Here is a 14,044-nt window from a genome sequence, read left to right as displayed (position 1 = left end):
CATCATTGCCGGCATTCCCTGCTGGCCCAGCATTCCGCATCCCTCGCCAGCATGACTTGACTGCCAGGGGAAGGAGATAGCCGCATTGCAGGCCAAACGCTCTATACTCTATCATGACATCGCCATAAACCGCGAAATCACAACACGCTCAGAGTTGTTCGTGTTGGGCTTGATCCACATTGAGCACCACAACGGTCCTCCTCTCTGAACAGATTCAAGAAGATCTTCAGTGAATCAAAAACATTTGCGAAACCCGACCAACCACTCTATTGACAGTGGAACTGCTGACCCGATTCATGACTTTAGTCGATTCTCACACCGCCTGAACAAGGCCCTATGTGGTAATTACCATACCGTTCGGTACGGTACCCCAACTGCCGTCCGACAAACACTTGGGATATTGGATCACCACTTTTCAGGGGGCGGGACTTGTTCGACGAGACCCAAAGGAGAATAGTGACACGGCCAAATATAGCCTTACGGGGACCGTGGATGCCCACCCAGGAGGCCGTGTTAATCAATCATTGGTCAACTCGACGCCACCAAGGACGCTAGCCTCAAATCCTTAAAATCAGCCAAGCTCGTCGGAAAGAGAGGATGAGTCCAATAGGCGACTTGTTCCATGGCCTTAGCCTTGACAGCCTGTTCAGCCGCGGTTTCACACTTGCTGTCAATGCTACGAATGGGTAATTTTCAGGAACACCCCCGTTTCCACACCTCACCCAACCTTCTCACTTATTACAAACGTTGACATGGCTGGGTCCTCTTTCAGGGTTTCCCAGTTGGGCTGGAGACGATGACGATCACTGCCACACTTTGGGAGTTGCGCTAACCTAGGTTCAGCTGTCTTCAATCCCCCTCTCTCGACTTTGGTGTACTATTCTTGGAAATTTTAGTGACAGTCCACTGAGCTGTGCCACTATTGTGAAACTAGTGACAGGGAATAGTATCTATCACTTCACATCTGAAAGAGGGGGGGCAATGGGGGAGGGTAACCCAAAACAAAAAATTGACAAGGTAAAAAAAAATTAGAACTAAGTTTGTATTACATGAAGTGTGGCTGAGGTGTCGTGATCATATCGGTTATCAGAAGCTCAGCCACTGCTCTCGGCACGTCACTGTCCCAGTTTTTTGACTCAGTATCTTTTCAGTGCAGAAGATCGTCTTGAGATTATGATGCACATAGCCTTATATTTATCATACTGCGCAGTGGATAATCGATGATATCAGAGTCGATCATTGTCGACACTTGCTGTGCTTGTCTCCGCCACCCGAAGAATGCTACTGTTCACGATTGACTTTGGAGTACTGCGGCCCATAACATCGAGACTCCACGAGCATACTCATATAGGAAAAGTTGGACGCTGTTTGCTAAGGTATCTGATGTTTATCTAGGACTAGCTGTGCAGGATAGTTTTCGTCGCTTTAGTTGCTGATTCACTAGTAATTCAATTGCGTTGGTGGGCTCCACCCTGCCGTTGGTATATATATATATCGAAGACACATCCGCTATCTCAACAATGAAAATCGCGTACAGATTATTCCATATATACAAGTTTATTTCCATCCATCCATCCTTTTCTTCTAACGTACAATACCATGCTACAGCCAAATAGCCATAGCCCACGCTTTTCAGTAATCAAAGATAAAAAGCTCGTTGACACGAGGAGCCGGAGCGGCCCGTGTAGCAACGATAGCATATACTGCGACAATAATTTATCTCAAAATCAAAACCAAACTAGATCAAACAGAGGAGACCGGAGAAATTGACTTAGTGACTGTTACCCTATTCCATAATGTCTATCAGCCTCAATTGCACTGTTTAGCTCGTAGAGGAATTTCCAAATGCTACCATCCTCGTACTTGGCTAAGCCTTGGCCCAAAATATGCACAACCCACCCATGTCAGCAGTCGCATTAATTGACACATACATAGTCGAGATCGAAGGAATGCTAAACGTTGAAGTGTCCCGAAAGAAAAAGACGCAGGAGTGTGTGATGTAGGATCTATCATTCTGCAGGTGTTTAGTTGCATTCTCAATCTGGCGTTAATATCAGTAGGTCCAATAATGGGACAAGCCTCACACGCTACAATTGCAATGCCAAGAGGCTTATGGCCAAGTCTTTCTAGTATTTGCCCTTTTCTTTCTCTTTCACATGTGCCATGGATGTCATACAATAAGCTTTACACGGAGCACATTGCAATTCGAACTATACAGAATACACAGAGCAGTTCCAGCCAAAGCCACAAAGTCAATGGATGCTGATGAGCCATCCCCCTGTGGCATGGATGTTTTCCAAATAGCTAATAAGGAGGTGGTGCGATACGAAGTATCATTTCCCGACTAACAATCAACCATAGGGCATGGGTTGACAGATAGAGGTGGAGTGAGCTTGGCTTATTAGAGTCATTATTTAACCCCCGTCCTGGGTCGTGCACAGGAACTGATGATGACTACCTTGAAACTTGAAACAAATTCAGCTGTGGCACCTATTCCACCGATTGCAAAATAACACGGCAGATATTTGTCGGACGAAGAGTTCAAGCAACTGATATCTTCAGGGCATCCCGGCCCTGTGCGACGAATGATCCAGCCTCTTGCGGAACCTTGCACTGTGCACATTCCGCAAATGACATAAAGTTGACAGGACGAACAGACCCAGAAAGGAGTTTTTTGATGGTGCCTGAAGAGGTAAAAAGCGCAATCTGACAGTCAACCAATGACAGAGGGTAATCAGTCTAATGACCTGGCAGAGTCAGCAGCCGCAGGGGACGGTGGAACTCTGTGCATGGGCAGTGCAATGCAGCCCTGCGATGTTGTTACTCCTTCCAGTGACTTGCTGACTGCGAAGTGACTGTGCCTCAGGCCAACAGGTGGGCTTGGATAGAGGACGTTCATTGGTGGAGAGGCCACAATTTAATCTCCCGGCGAAGGAACGTGGATTGGGTCCAGACCGGCAGGTGAGTTCCAGACACGCCCGTCATCTGTCTTGGAGCCACGGCCAGCACTCACGCTGTGAATGAAGTGGTTTGGGGTGGTGTATGACACTGCGAGGTGGTTGGTTTAATTCCCCGAAGAGTGCAAGGTGGCCCCCCTCACGCTTTCCGTCCCTTGGGAAAGGCAACCTTGGAACTGCCCGTCCATGGCTCCTGTCAGGGGTACATGTCTGGCATCTACGGGGGTTGACTCGCATATTAGTACTAGTACTTGAGTGATCAGATCATTGATTAACTAATTAATTCTCCTGCTGAAGATCCCACATTCAGCGGAGTTGAGAGATAGTCTCCCAATAGTCACAGTAATAATGCATCCGCCATTGGAATCTTATGTATAGGTATCTATCGTGCATATGTAGACTGACTCGACCCCGTGGTACCGGATCTATACACCGACAGTCGTCCTCAGTATCGGACCCCTCCAGGGGAACAGGGATAAATATGGAATTCTCAGACTTCGATTCATGTTCTTCTTTATTGAGGAGTTTTCTTTCTGTCGGTTACATCGTCTTGGTCCCGTGCATTTACTCCACTTGCCCAGCCGGGTGGTGGTGATAAGCCACGGAAGTGAGTGAACGTAAGCGTCCGAATTAATTTAACCAAAGTCAGTTGCTCTCCACCTGATTCCACCGTCCACCCGTCTCAGAGTCTCTCTCCTCTCTTGTCTGATTAGGTCCGCCCTCCTCCCTCTTAGTTTCTTCTTTCCCTCGTTTGAACCTCTTTATTCTAATCATCTTTATTATTACGCTTTCCTCGCCACACCGTTCTTATCCCTCGTTCTATTCCTCTTCCCCCCTTCTCTTCTCTCAATTCTGGATACACCTTGACCCTCTCCTCGGGGTCTCGATCTGATATCCTTTTTTCCCCTGGCAGCCGCAACGCGTGTCCCCCGACGTCAACCTTCGACACCCACCTATCAATGTGCAGAAATTGACTTGTCCCTGCGCCGTATCTCGCCAGACCTTTCGACCTTTACCGGTCGTCCGCAGCAAAATTCACCATTGACAACCAACGTCAACACTGTTGTTTGTGGAGGACTATGCCCAATCCCTCCGTCCATTCTTTTTCATAAAAGACGCTTTCCGACGTATGATCCTATCGTAACGCTCACGACTTGACGTCCGTCCGAGCCTTTCACTCTTTTTGAATCATCAGTACACGTTCATTACGCCGTTGACCGGCCAGCCATTCTTTTTACCTGTGTTGCCAGCCTTTTTCATTTTAACGACGATTCCCAATATCCGCATTTTCTTTTTACTTCTTATTCCTCTTGTATTCAAACTGTCATCATGTCCCTCTACTCAACCAACCCGTCTTTAACCTCTCACGGTAGGTCCTTCTGGCTCACCGCATCGCTTGATGTACTGACTTTGATCGACGTCTAGTCCTGTCCGGTCGATCCTGTGTCACCTGCGATTCAACTGCCCCGACGTGCCCGTCATGCCCTTCTGGCGAAATATGTACCATGATCAGTCAGTCGTGTGACCAGTGCGCCACCACGAAATGCGTTAAGACGTCTAGCGGTTCAAGCTCGCAGGGTAGCTCGTCGGGGGGAAGTAACGCGGGGGCCATCGCCGGTGGTGTGGTTGGTGGTCTCGCTGCCTTGGCCATCGTCACGTTTCTGGTATGGTGGTTCGTCGTCCGCAAGAAGCGTCAGGAATTGGCCGAACAACAAGGAACTAGCGATGCAGAAAAATCCAGCATATTCGCCGATGCTCGCCAAGCACGGAAGTCGACCAATTCGATTGCCTCTACCGTGCTCACTCGCGCATCAAACGTCATTCAGATCGCCTATATCCCCGGTGTCACCAACCGCTCGCCCCCAGAAACCCCCCTGGTGCCGCCTGTGCCTCCGCTTCCAGGTGCTGGTCCCGATCAGCATTTCTTCATGCCGGGTGACCTACGTGACTCGGCCTGGTCCGAGGCCTCCCGCCAGCATCGCAGCATCGCCCCCAGTTTGCGTAGCAGCGTTGCCACCACGATCTATCGGGATAATGCGATTGTGAGCCCCATGCCGGCTCAGCAGGCTATGCGTACCCGAGCCGCCGTGGTCAGCATTCACAACGGTGGTAACCCTCCGGGATCCGGAAACATGCTGGCTCCTCCCGATGCGCCTGCGGTTCCCGCCATCACGCAAGCACAGCTCGCCCGCGCCGGTATCAGCGAGTCGAACAGCAACAGCTCTATCGTGGCACGCACGGTCACCGCTAAACCGGTTATGGTGAAGGGCAGCATCAAAAAGAAGAACAAGGACCCGAACAGTAGTAACACGCCTACGCCTAACGCTACATCGCCCGCCGTGCAAACGATTGCAGAGCAGTCAGAGCCATCGACCTCGGCTGCATCGAGTACGAAGCCACCATCTGGCCCGACCTCGGGATTTGACGCCAACTCGTCGGACGAGGAAGAAGCCGCTGCGAAGAACATCCAACGTGGAAAGGGCGGATCACCAGCTCCTAAGAGCCCGACGGTAATTGAGGATTCACCCGCCGTCGAGCAGAGCCCTTTCCGCGATCAATCAGCCCCCCAGACAAACCAACGCGCATCGGCGCGCTTGTCTCGACTCGAGGCCGATGAGGGCACAAGATCTAATCGAAGTAGCCGAATCCCACTCGAGCGGACGGAGAGTCCATTTTCCGACGCCAACGAGGTGAAATGAGTTCCGCGCATGCTTTTGTCTCTTGTTTTTCGATGTAATCTGGGTCCTGGTTGGCGACTATTGGCGTATGAGCACGTTTGGGTCAATTGACCATGTTATAGAAGCTATGTTATCTTGCACCTTTCTTGTATCTATGATCCGCTATGGTATTTGGATCGATTATAGGTCTTCCGATCATTTAGGAATTACTACGGGATTGGCCGTGAATCAGAAATCAATTATCTCTTGGCTGTCTACTCTTTTCCTAGCAATTCCACACCACCCTTGGTTCAGGAGGCTTCTGCCCGTCCCGGAACCAGAACCAGGAAACAACAACTTGGAACCAATCATGTTCCCGACGTGGTTCGTGTCTGATCCAAAACAAACATCTGACCAGATGAGACAAAACCGCAAACATCGATCTTCATTCCAGGAGCACAGAAGCAAATAAACATCCACCCCTGGTTAGATTTCACCCCCATTCTCACCCTGAAACAATCCCCACATCATCTCCGATCTTCGCCCAGACTGCGGAGATCAGAACAACCCCAGAAGCATAGACGCAAAGATGGTCCTGTTTCAGATGAACTTTATGAAGATCTGCAGAAGGGGCGTTGTAAAAAGCCACAGGGGTGTCTTTCTCTCTTTATATATATATTTGTATATTTGTTTGTCGAGACTAGAGTATTCTCAGGGGTCACTGGTTTTCTGTAGGTCTACCTAGGAATACCGAGGCAGGTTGCCTGCATACTGGGCAGGTAAACATAGATATGGCTAACTGCTTGCCAGCCCTACCCCTGAATATATATTAGAGAACTAGCCTCACCATGTTATCGATATTGATCTTGTACCAAGCAGTATCCATGGTACGTCATGAATACAAGTAGATGTATAACGAAATTGTACTAAGCAATTGACATGGGTAGAGTAAGTATGCAATGTCCCCAGCCCCCAGTAAGTACGTAGAGTCACGATGCACTTAAAACCAGTGACTTGTTCGTCTCTCTGCTAATATCTGTGAGATTCTCGAGTCCTTTGAGCTTGTCAAATAGATGCCAGAACCCTAACCCAACAGTTATTCTGGTTTTGAGCCTGGTGTATGAATCCTAGAGGTTCCTGGCAACATAGCTCAACTGCCGATGCCACAACGATCCTTATCGCAACAGGTAAATATAGTCTCTAGCCAGTGGGTCCATCTGATATGAATTGTATTATGCCTTTTTTTTTTTCTTTATTTCCCACCACCTATGATAAATCATCTCTTATTAGCCCCCGAAAGCTTTACGCTGGATACTCCTACACACCGGGTTATTCTACGGTTTCCTTTGGTATTCCTTATATTTCCTTTAGCGTTCCTAATCATTCCTATGATTCCATACACAGAGAATTAGTGAAGAAGATAGAGAGTAGGGAAGAGAAAGCGTAGAAAGAGTAATCTGACATACCTAGGGAATGGAATCAAGAGCTTTGTTATAACTTAACGCTACACCAAGGTCCAGCGTGACAGGCTCCTATGTTCCTTACGTGAATCAAGATGAAGGGAGTCGTGCGCCCGATGAATGCTTGCTACAGGCTTGAGAAAGGATGGGAATATCAATCCAAACAAATTCAATCAATTGCAGAATGACTTCAATTGTCTCACTAGTTCCTCTCTATAAAACCCTCAATCATTTGTCGTTCCCGAGTTGATCCTCCATGAAATTCAGAAGGGCTTCGGCCTCAGAAAGGACGAGACGTCTCACTGGATACTGGATAGTGACTACTATGACATGGGTATTTAGCTTCCCTAGTAAGTCTTGAGCGATATTTACCCATCGGATGATACTCAGCTCCATTGATTGTCCAGGAAAGTCAATAAAAAAGCTCGATGCACTCAGCGGCGCCACAGAAAACGAGGCATTAGCCGTGTTGTTTGATACTTTGCTTCAAATCACGGTCGACCTAGAACGACCAATTAAATGGACTTTAGAGGCCCGTATAAGGCTGCGCAGGTTAGTACGACGCAAGAAGCGGTCGCTGCATGGGATCATGGACTGCTGTCTTTGGCACACGAACCCGAGATCCATGGAATGTTTCTTGCTGGTTGTTGGAGCTAAGAAGCTCTTGTGTGTAGTCCGCGAAACCACGGTTGCTGGCCTATATGGGTACGTTTTCGTAACCTGCTGCTTATTGTGCTAGTCTAACAGTTCCCTAGCTATGGTACTTCGGGCCAGATGTGAAAGAAACCAACGCGCGGTGTCTGGCTTAGCGTCAGACGGATACACATTCCGGTTCTACCGTCTTAATGACCATGGAGAGGTAATTGGCACTGTGTTACATGGTGCACACATCGTCGCAGGACTGGAATAGTACGCGATCCAGACTGTTCATTGGGGGCATGGGGATGCCCAAGATACGCAGGTCATCGTCTATCTGGCGATGATAATGGGAGAGGTCTCGCGTATTGCGCTTAAAGATATAGATAACGGCAGTTCTAGCTCTGGCGTAAGCTCTGGCTTAAGCTCCTTTGTGCCTGATCACAATGCTGCCCTGGGCCCAATGATGTGAGGGGAGACACTTGCGCCACCAGCTGGGGTGACTGACCATTCTGAGAGGAGTGTGGAGAGCATGGGGCATTGTAGCTTCACCTCGGTGGATACTGTCAAGCCCTATTGACGAAATTATATGCTTGATGGCTTTGCCTTGCTTCTTGCTAGCAGCCGATCCTACTGTCATCGACATATCACACACTCCGAAAGCCATCTGGCAGCATATATCTTGCATTAATCTATCTCATAACCCATGTCCTAAAATTACTTCCATAGATATATAATAGTCAATCAAGATATGAAACAACCACAGATCAACTCAAGACCATCCTCCCATTACTTCGATCCAATTTAACCCGCAGACTCTCAGCCCTTTCTTCAGCCTCGCTCTCAGACACGCCGACACCATACCCCTGACCCCGAAACAAGAACAACAGAGGAACAGGATCATTCCTCCACTTGGGGGCCCTCGCCTTCCGACTCTTCCACATAGTCCCAAGCAGCGTCGCAACACCCAACACCCAGACCAAGCCCGGAAGAACAATCCACGGCCACCTTACCTCGACAAAAGTCATACTAGCCATCGCCCGTCCAGCCGCCATGCGTGCACCCACCGGGTCCGAGTCTGCCCCAATATACGCTGAATCACGAAACGACTTCGTCACTGCCGCGGCGACATTCTCCATCGCGCATTGAAGCTTATCCATACTCCCCATGTCACAACCAGTGATGTTCCCAATAGCCATGGCCCGGAGAAAATCCGGCGCAGCATACATATCAAGCGGGCCGGGGAGAAACGAAGAACTATAGGCAGACCGCATGAACCAGACTCCCGTGAAGAGACCTTGGAAGAAGGTATCGAGCGAGGAAACTGCAAGACCAGAGAACATGAAGCTTGTGTTTGAGTTGATGCCTTGTTCAAGACCCCAGGGGGGTTCGAAGTACATGCCTGTTGAGAGATTCGACTCGGTGTCGCTGTCCCAGGTTGCACGGCTCTTTTCCCACGTGTCGATTGTGGTTTCAGTGTAGATGTTGTCCTTGACGGTGGCGTTGAAGCTGTGGACGACTGGCTGGATGGAGCATTCCGTGGCATGCCACTTTGTGGTGTTTTCTGTAAGCATGGTTTTCATGGTTAGGTTGGTCGGGACGACCATCTGGATTGGGGACAGAGTGGCGTTCTTATGGATCAGCGCTGTCGAGGCGTGCACGGTTGCGATGGACAGGGGTTGGAGGACGTCCATGCCGGAGAGGAACCATGCTGTTGTATTTGCAAGTGGGAGGGTCGCTGAGCAGTTTGTGATTCCGGTGTATCCCAAGGGGCTGTCTGTGATGGTGGTGCAGGTTGTGTTGAGTAGATCTGTGACGTCTGAGCAGCGCGCGCGGACTTCGATAGCGGCGGTTGGGCCCCAGGTGCAGTTGCTCGTACTGCAGATGTATTTGGGGGTGGCCCATGGCTTGGACTGGTCGTTGTTGAAGAGCGAGTTATACACATTTGCTTTGAGGGATGGATCGACCCAGACAACTGGATCCTTTGAGTCAGTTATGGTTTGCGACACATGGCCGTTGGCTGACTTACTGGCATCGTTCTGCAAAGGGGGCCCGGTGGTGTTGTAGTATGTACTATTTGCGAGGAAGGCTCTCTGAGAAGAGTCGTACACTGAATTTGGGAAGTAATGAATGAGGTTCTGCGTGAAGGGGTCGAACGCTAGTGCTAGAATCACAGCAAAGCTACCCCAAACCGCGAAGTGTCTGGATAAAGGCAGAACCCATTAATGGCGGACGTAGAAACAACAGAACAGTGCCCATCTACTCACCGAAACCGCAACGTCCATATCAATTCTCCACTTCCATAGAACCCCCGACTAGCCGCATCGAATGTCCGGAAATTCGACATGGGCCGTGTGCCCTGCGCGAACCACGCCCACTTCAACTGGCCCAGGGCCTCGCTGATCGCGTACAGAACACATCCCTTCGAGATCGTGCTCAGCCAGGAGATGACCGAGTTCAGGGAGACGTGCTTCCAGGAGGGTTGCGGTTGCTGGTCAAACTTGGCGAGGATGACGATGATGGCGATGAGGGTTGCAGCTGACAAGATAAGCGCCAGGATTTCCCAGACATACCAGTCAGAGTTCAGCGCCCATATCAATTGTCTGGAGATCCTTCTTTTGTTGCTCCCCCCTGTTTTCTCGAGGGAGGTTGATACCGAGTCGCGAAATATCAGTCGAAGCCCATCCGCACGTAACATTTGATCATCGCTTTGCGGTATGGGTTCGTCAGAGGGTGAACTCGAGACGGGTGAGTCCGACTCTGAGGCCTCTGAAGGCATATTGCTGCAGTGGATTTATCCACCAGCACGGCGGAGAGATGTGATCACCACCTTTCATTTCGGCATCAAGGCTGTGCTTATACTCTATGATAAAACGGGCAGTAAGATCTGCATGGCACGGGATATCTTAGCTTTGGTGCTAGAATTCTAGTCGCGGAATAGCCAGCCCAATGAACGTTAGACGTTTTGCAGCCTTGCGGTCTGCTGTTGGGAAGGGCAGTGTTTGGGGTCCAAAAGTGAGGCTTAGGTGGAGACTTTTGGGCTATGCTTGGTACTTACTTTAATACGCCCGTTTGATGGACCTTGGGATATCTATTTATTGTCGCAGCACCGCATGCGCCTGATGCCACGCCAGTTGGTTGTTTTTACCCGTGGTAGCCCTAAACCCTGAATTCGGCCCAATAACAAGGATAGCACCTGACGAGTTTGTTGCTAGCTACAACCTCTATAAATGCATCGTGAAGTTTGTCTAGTATTGATAAATGATATTATTGATACCAGGGTGCGCAGAAGAGATTATCCCGAAAATTTTAGTTCCTTTCGCCATTCTTCCACTTGTATTTTCTAGTTTAATCTATAGCCTATAGGGTACTAAGGTGCAACCAGTCAATGGTTTTCTACCAAAATTCACGGCTAGTTGTGATAATACGACATATTGCTGTAGACAGGACTGATCCGTATGGTGTCCTAGATCTCGATGAGAACGATATAAAGCCGTCAATATGGATGATACGAGGGGCTCCGTACAGAGAAATATAACATGGAGCTTATACAGCCTACTTCACCCAGTTGTGGCGCCATGCTACGAGAGGATCTGAGCGAGTCGTCGATATCGCCGTCTTACGGCCACGAATTGAATAGACTTCTCCAATCTGCACTTAGTTAACAAGTGCCGGTCCGGGTCCACTATAGTGTGGTATTCCCTTTCAACTACAGTTTACAATTCAATTATGACAGAAAACTAAGATACCACAGTACTTTTCATTCATGAGGTTAGACTAGGTGAATTCAAAAAGAAGTCACCCCGTAAACTGGGAAAGAGAACCGACACGCGGCATGTTCAGAACATTCACATCCTACACTCACCACTATGTTGACAGTATGGCCTATTACCTACAATTTGCTCTATCTGGATTCACCTGCACACTGCACTCAATACTGCCTACCTTATCTATATAAAGAGCCTCCTTACCCCTTGAGAGAAGATTTCTCGATACCCATCATCTATGACTTCTTGATCTGCCCTTCACTCTATGGTCGTATGAACCTCGTAATATGGAACCAGAGATATAGGTATCTCTAGGAACAACCCATTGAAACCTTACTCCTGGGGCAAACAAAACAGCCATCCCCCTACATAGAAGGATGCAATAAGCATCTCCGGAATTCGGTTAATACGGAACAGTATGCGGCGGTCGAATCTGCTCTCTCTGTTGGTCAGACCTACACAGAGTTCGTTATACTCGTCACTGGAGCGCCGGGAACGGGTAAAACCTCGGTTTCCGCGACAATCGCCTTGCATCATTCTCATACCAAAAGACAGCTTCTGATAGTATGCAACTCGAACCAAGGACTCGGCGTGATCTCTAATCGTACTGTGAAAGCTCTCCAATTCCAAAACGATCCCCAGGGAGCCGATGGCATCTTTCGACTCGATACTGAATATCATGAAGAGGCGGAAACACAGTTCGCGCCGCGGATCCAAGCTGTATCAGACACGGAATTCGTCATGAAAATCCGCTCAGACCTGGGCCAAATGGGAATTGCCGACCAGCAATTTACCTTACTCCGGTTAATTATCGAAGCATCCACCACCCAACAAAACGGGCTGTCTCTAGGAAGTCATATAATCAAACGCCTTGAGTATGCGAAATGGTTGGGGTCAGGATGGCTTGGTACTGACGACGATGAGATGGTTCTATTGTGGACATTCCTTACTTACCAGGAAGCTCTTGCTCAGAGGGGTTTCCTATTCTTGGGGGATGTGGTTGAAGATCCCAGCGTGATGGCAAATGCTGGTGATTCTGCCGATATGCTTGCAACTCTGGTAAGTCGCCGCAAAGGGGCATGAGGCGAACTGCAGCAGTTCTACCTGCAGAAGGCCCGGGTCGTTCTCTGCACGGCTAGCACAGCCGGCCGCAAGCTGCTCCGGGGCTTTTGGCCCTTGACGGTATTAGTCGAGAAGGCTTCCCAATTAACGGAAACATCAACGGTAAATGGTATCGCTCGCATTTTAGGGTCCGTGAAGAAAGCCGTTCTCAGTGGTGAAATCAAGCAGTTGGGCCCAACAGTAACTTCCATAAACGCGGATGAGTTTTATGACTCTGAGACGCTGCCCTTCTTTGCACGTCTCCTCTCACAAGGCATTCCAGACGTCAGGCTCCTCCAACAATACTGGATGACTCTATAGATAGCGGAGTTCTCGAGTCAAGAACTCTACGACGGCAGTCTGGTGACGCATCCAACCGCTGACAGACACTGCGAGGCATTCCAGGCGGTAATGAGGCAGCTAGTGATACATTGTGAAAACTGGCGATGCCTTCTTTCATCGTGTATATCACGAACTCCGGCTTGTGGCGGCGCGAAAATGCGTCGTCCATGTTTAATCCCGAGTATGTCAGTGAGATGACAAACCTGGTTTTGGCCTTCGTCAAAGCCGACCTCACAGCACAGGACTTAATGATCCTGTCTTCCTATTCAGAGGAGATTCGGGTCTTGAAGCAGGTGATTCATGGTCTAGTGAAACCCGTCGCAATCGAGATCAGGTCAGTCGACTTTTCTCAGGGAAGGGAGGCGAAGATAGTCGTCCTCTCAACAACTCGGCTAGGGGGAAGTCTCGGGATAGGGTTCGTGGCAGATAGACAACGGCAAAATGTTGCACTCACTCGGGATTAATGTCAGCGATATGACATCCTGGGTCAAACTCATCAACCCCTATGGCGAGAAGGGCCGCTTGATTTCGATAGGCGGCAATAGGCATGAACTGGTGGTTGACCTTAAAATCCCACATGAGAACGATTTTATGGAAGTCACGGCCCGTTGATTCTTTCTGATCATTTGGTTTATGTCTAGCTCCTCTGTTTCTTTTCTAAGCCATCTCTGCTTTTTTCTTTGCTTCTTCCTTTCGGAGGATGGTTTTGTTCAAGCTGCATTTCTGGTTCTATGCGTCACATAATTCCAGCTTTAATGTCGCCTTGGTGCCTACCATAATCACTTCTATGTTGGTGGAACGGAGCGGCTAAATCGTCTTACATCTTTACGAGTGTAAGTCCAGAAAACGTCACGAGTTTGTCCTTCGCTATAGATTGTCTACATCTGCCCTTCTCAACGAACTGACAGGCTGAAAGCTACCAGAATGCGTCTGCTGCTATTTCGTCCGCCCACTGGATTACCTGGTGCGTTAGGACGCATCGCAATCGATAGACAATACTTCTGCAACGCTGAACAAGTTATTGTGTGGATTGAAAGAATATCCGCAGAACGAATGATACATGAAGCAGGTGCAAGCTATGCATATAACCATAGCCATGAGAGAGCGGGACATCGCTGCCACCT

At 49.1% G+C, this 14,044-nt stretch overlaps 3 protein-coding genes across 3 annotated transcripts; 2 read left to right on the top strand and 1 right to left on the bottom strand.

Moving 5' to 3' along the window:
• The first annotated feature begins 4,055 nt into the window (after positions 1 to 4,055).
• Positions 4,056 to 5,930, top strand: BDV37DRAFT_201331 (uncharacterized protein). The gene is made up of 2 exons (XM_032079855.1): positions 4,056 to 4,326; positions 4,383 to 5,930. Exons 1-2 carry the CDS (start codon positions 4,287 to 4,289, stop codon positions 5,654 to 5,656), a joined length of 1,314 nt encoding a protein of 437 aa, XP_031937856.1. The 5' UTR covers positions 4,056 to 4,286; the 3' UTR covers positions 5,657 to 5,930.
• Positions 5,931 to 8,477: 2,547 nt separating this feature from the next.
• On the bottom strand, positions 8,478 to 10,489 carry BDV37DRAFT_286543 (DUF3176 domain-containing protein; the record flags this gene model as incomplete). The annotated part of the gene is made up of 3 exons (XM_032087939.1): positions 8,478 to 9,685; positions 9,740 to 9,912; positions 9,978 to 10,489. The coding sequence occupies 3 exons, from the start codon at positions 10,487 to 10,489 to the stop codon at positions 8,478 to 8,480; spliced, it is 1,893 nt and encodes a 630-aa protein (XP_031937855.1).
• A 906-nt stretch (positions 10,490 to 11,395) lies between these two features.
• On the top strand, positions 11,396 to 13,384 carry BDV37DRAFT_296833 (P-loop containing nucleoside triphosphate hydrolase protein; the record flags this gene model as incomplete). Its single annotated transcript, XM_032090198.1, has 5 exons — positions 11,396 to 11,748; positions 11,965 to 12,536; positions 12,576 to 12,863; positions 12,900 to 12,986; positions 13,103 to 13,384. The coding sequence occupies exons 1-5, from the start codon at positions 11,580 to 11,582 to the stop codon at positions 13,382 to 13,384; spliced, it is 1,398 nt and encodes a 465-aa protein (XP_031937854.1). The 5' UTR covers positions 11,396 to 11,579.
• Between the last annotated feature and the right edge of the window lie 660 nt (positions 13,385 to 14,044).

This window comes from Aspergillus pseudonomiae, assembly GCF_009193645.1.
Source record: "Aspergillus pseudonomiae strain CBS 119388 unplaced genomic scaffold BDV37scaffold_77, whole genome shotgun sequence".
NCBI lineage: Eukaryota > Fungi > Ascomycota > Eurotiomycetes > Eurotiales > Aspergillaceae > Aspergillus > Aspergillus pseudonomiae.
This window is presented reverse-complemented; position numbering and strand designations above follow the sequence as displayed.

Coding starts and splice junctions, on each gene's coding strand:
- BDV37DRAFT_201331 (XM_032079855.1), top strand. CDS start 4,287: ATGTCCCTCTACTCAACCAACCCGTCTTTAACCTCTCACG. Junction 4,327..4,382: donor CCCGTCTTTAACCTCTCACG/GTAGGTCCTTCT, acceptor ATCGACGTCTAG/TCCTGTCCGGTCGATCCTGT.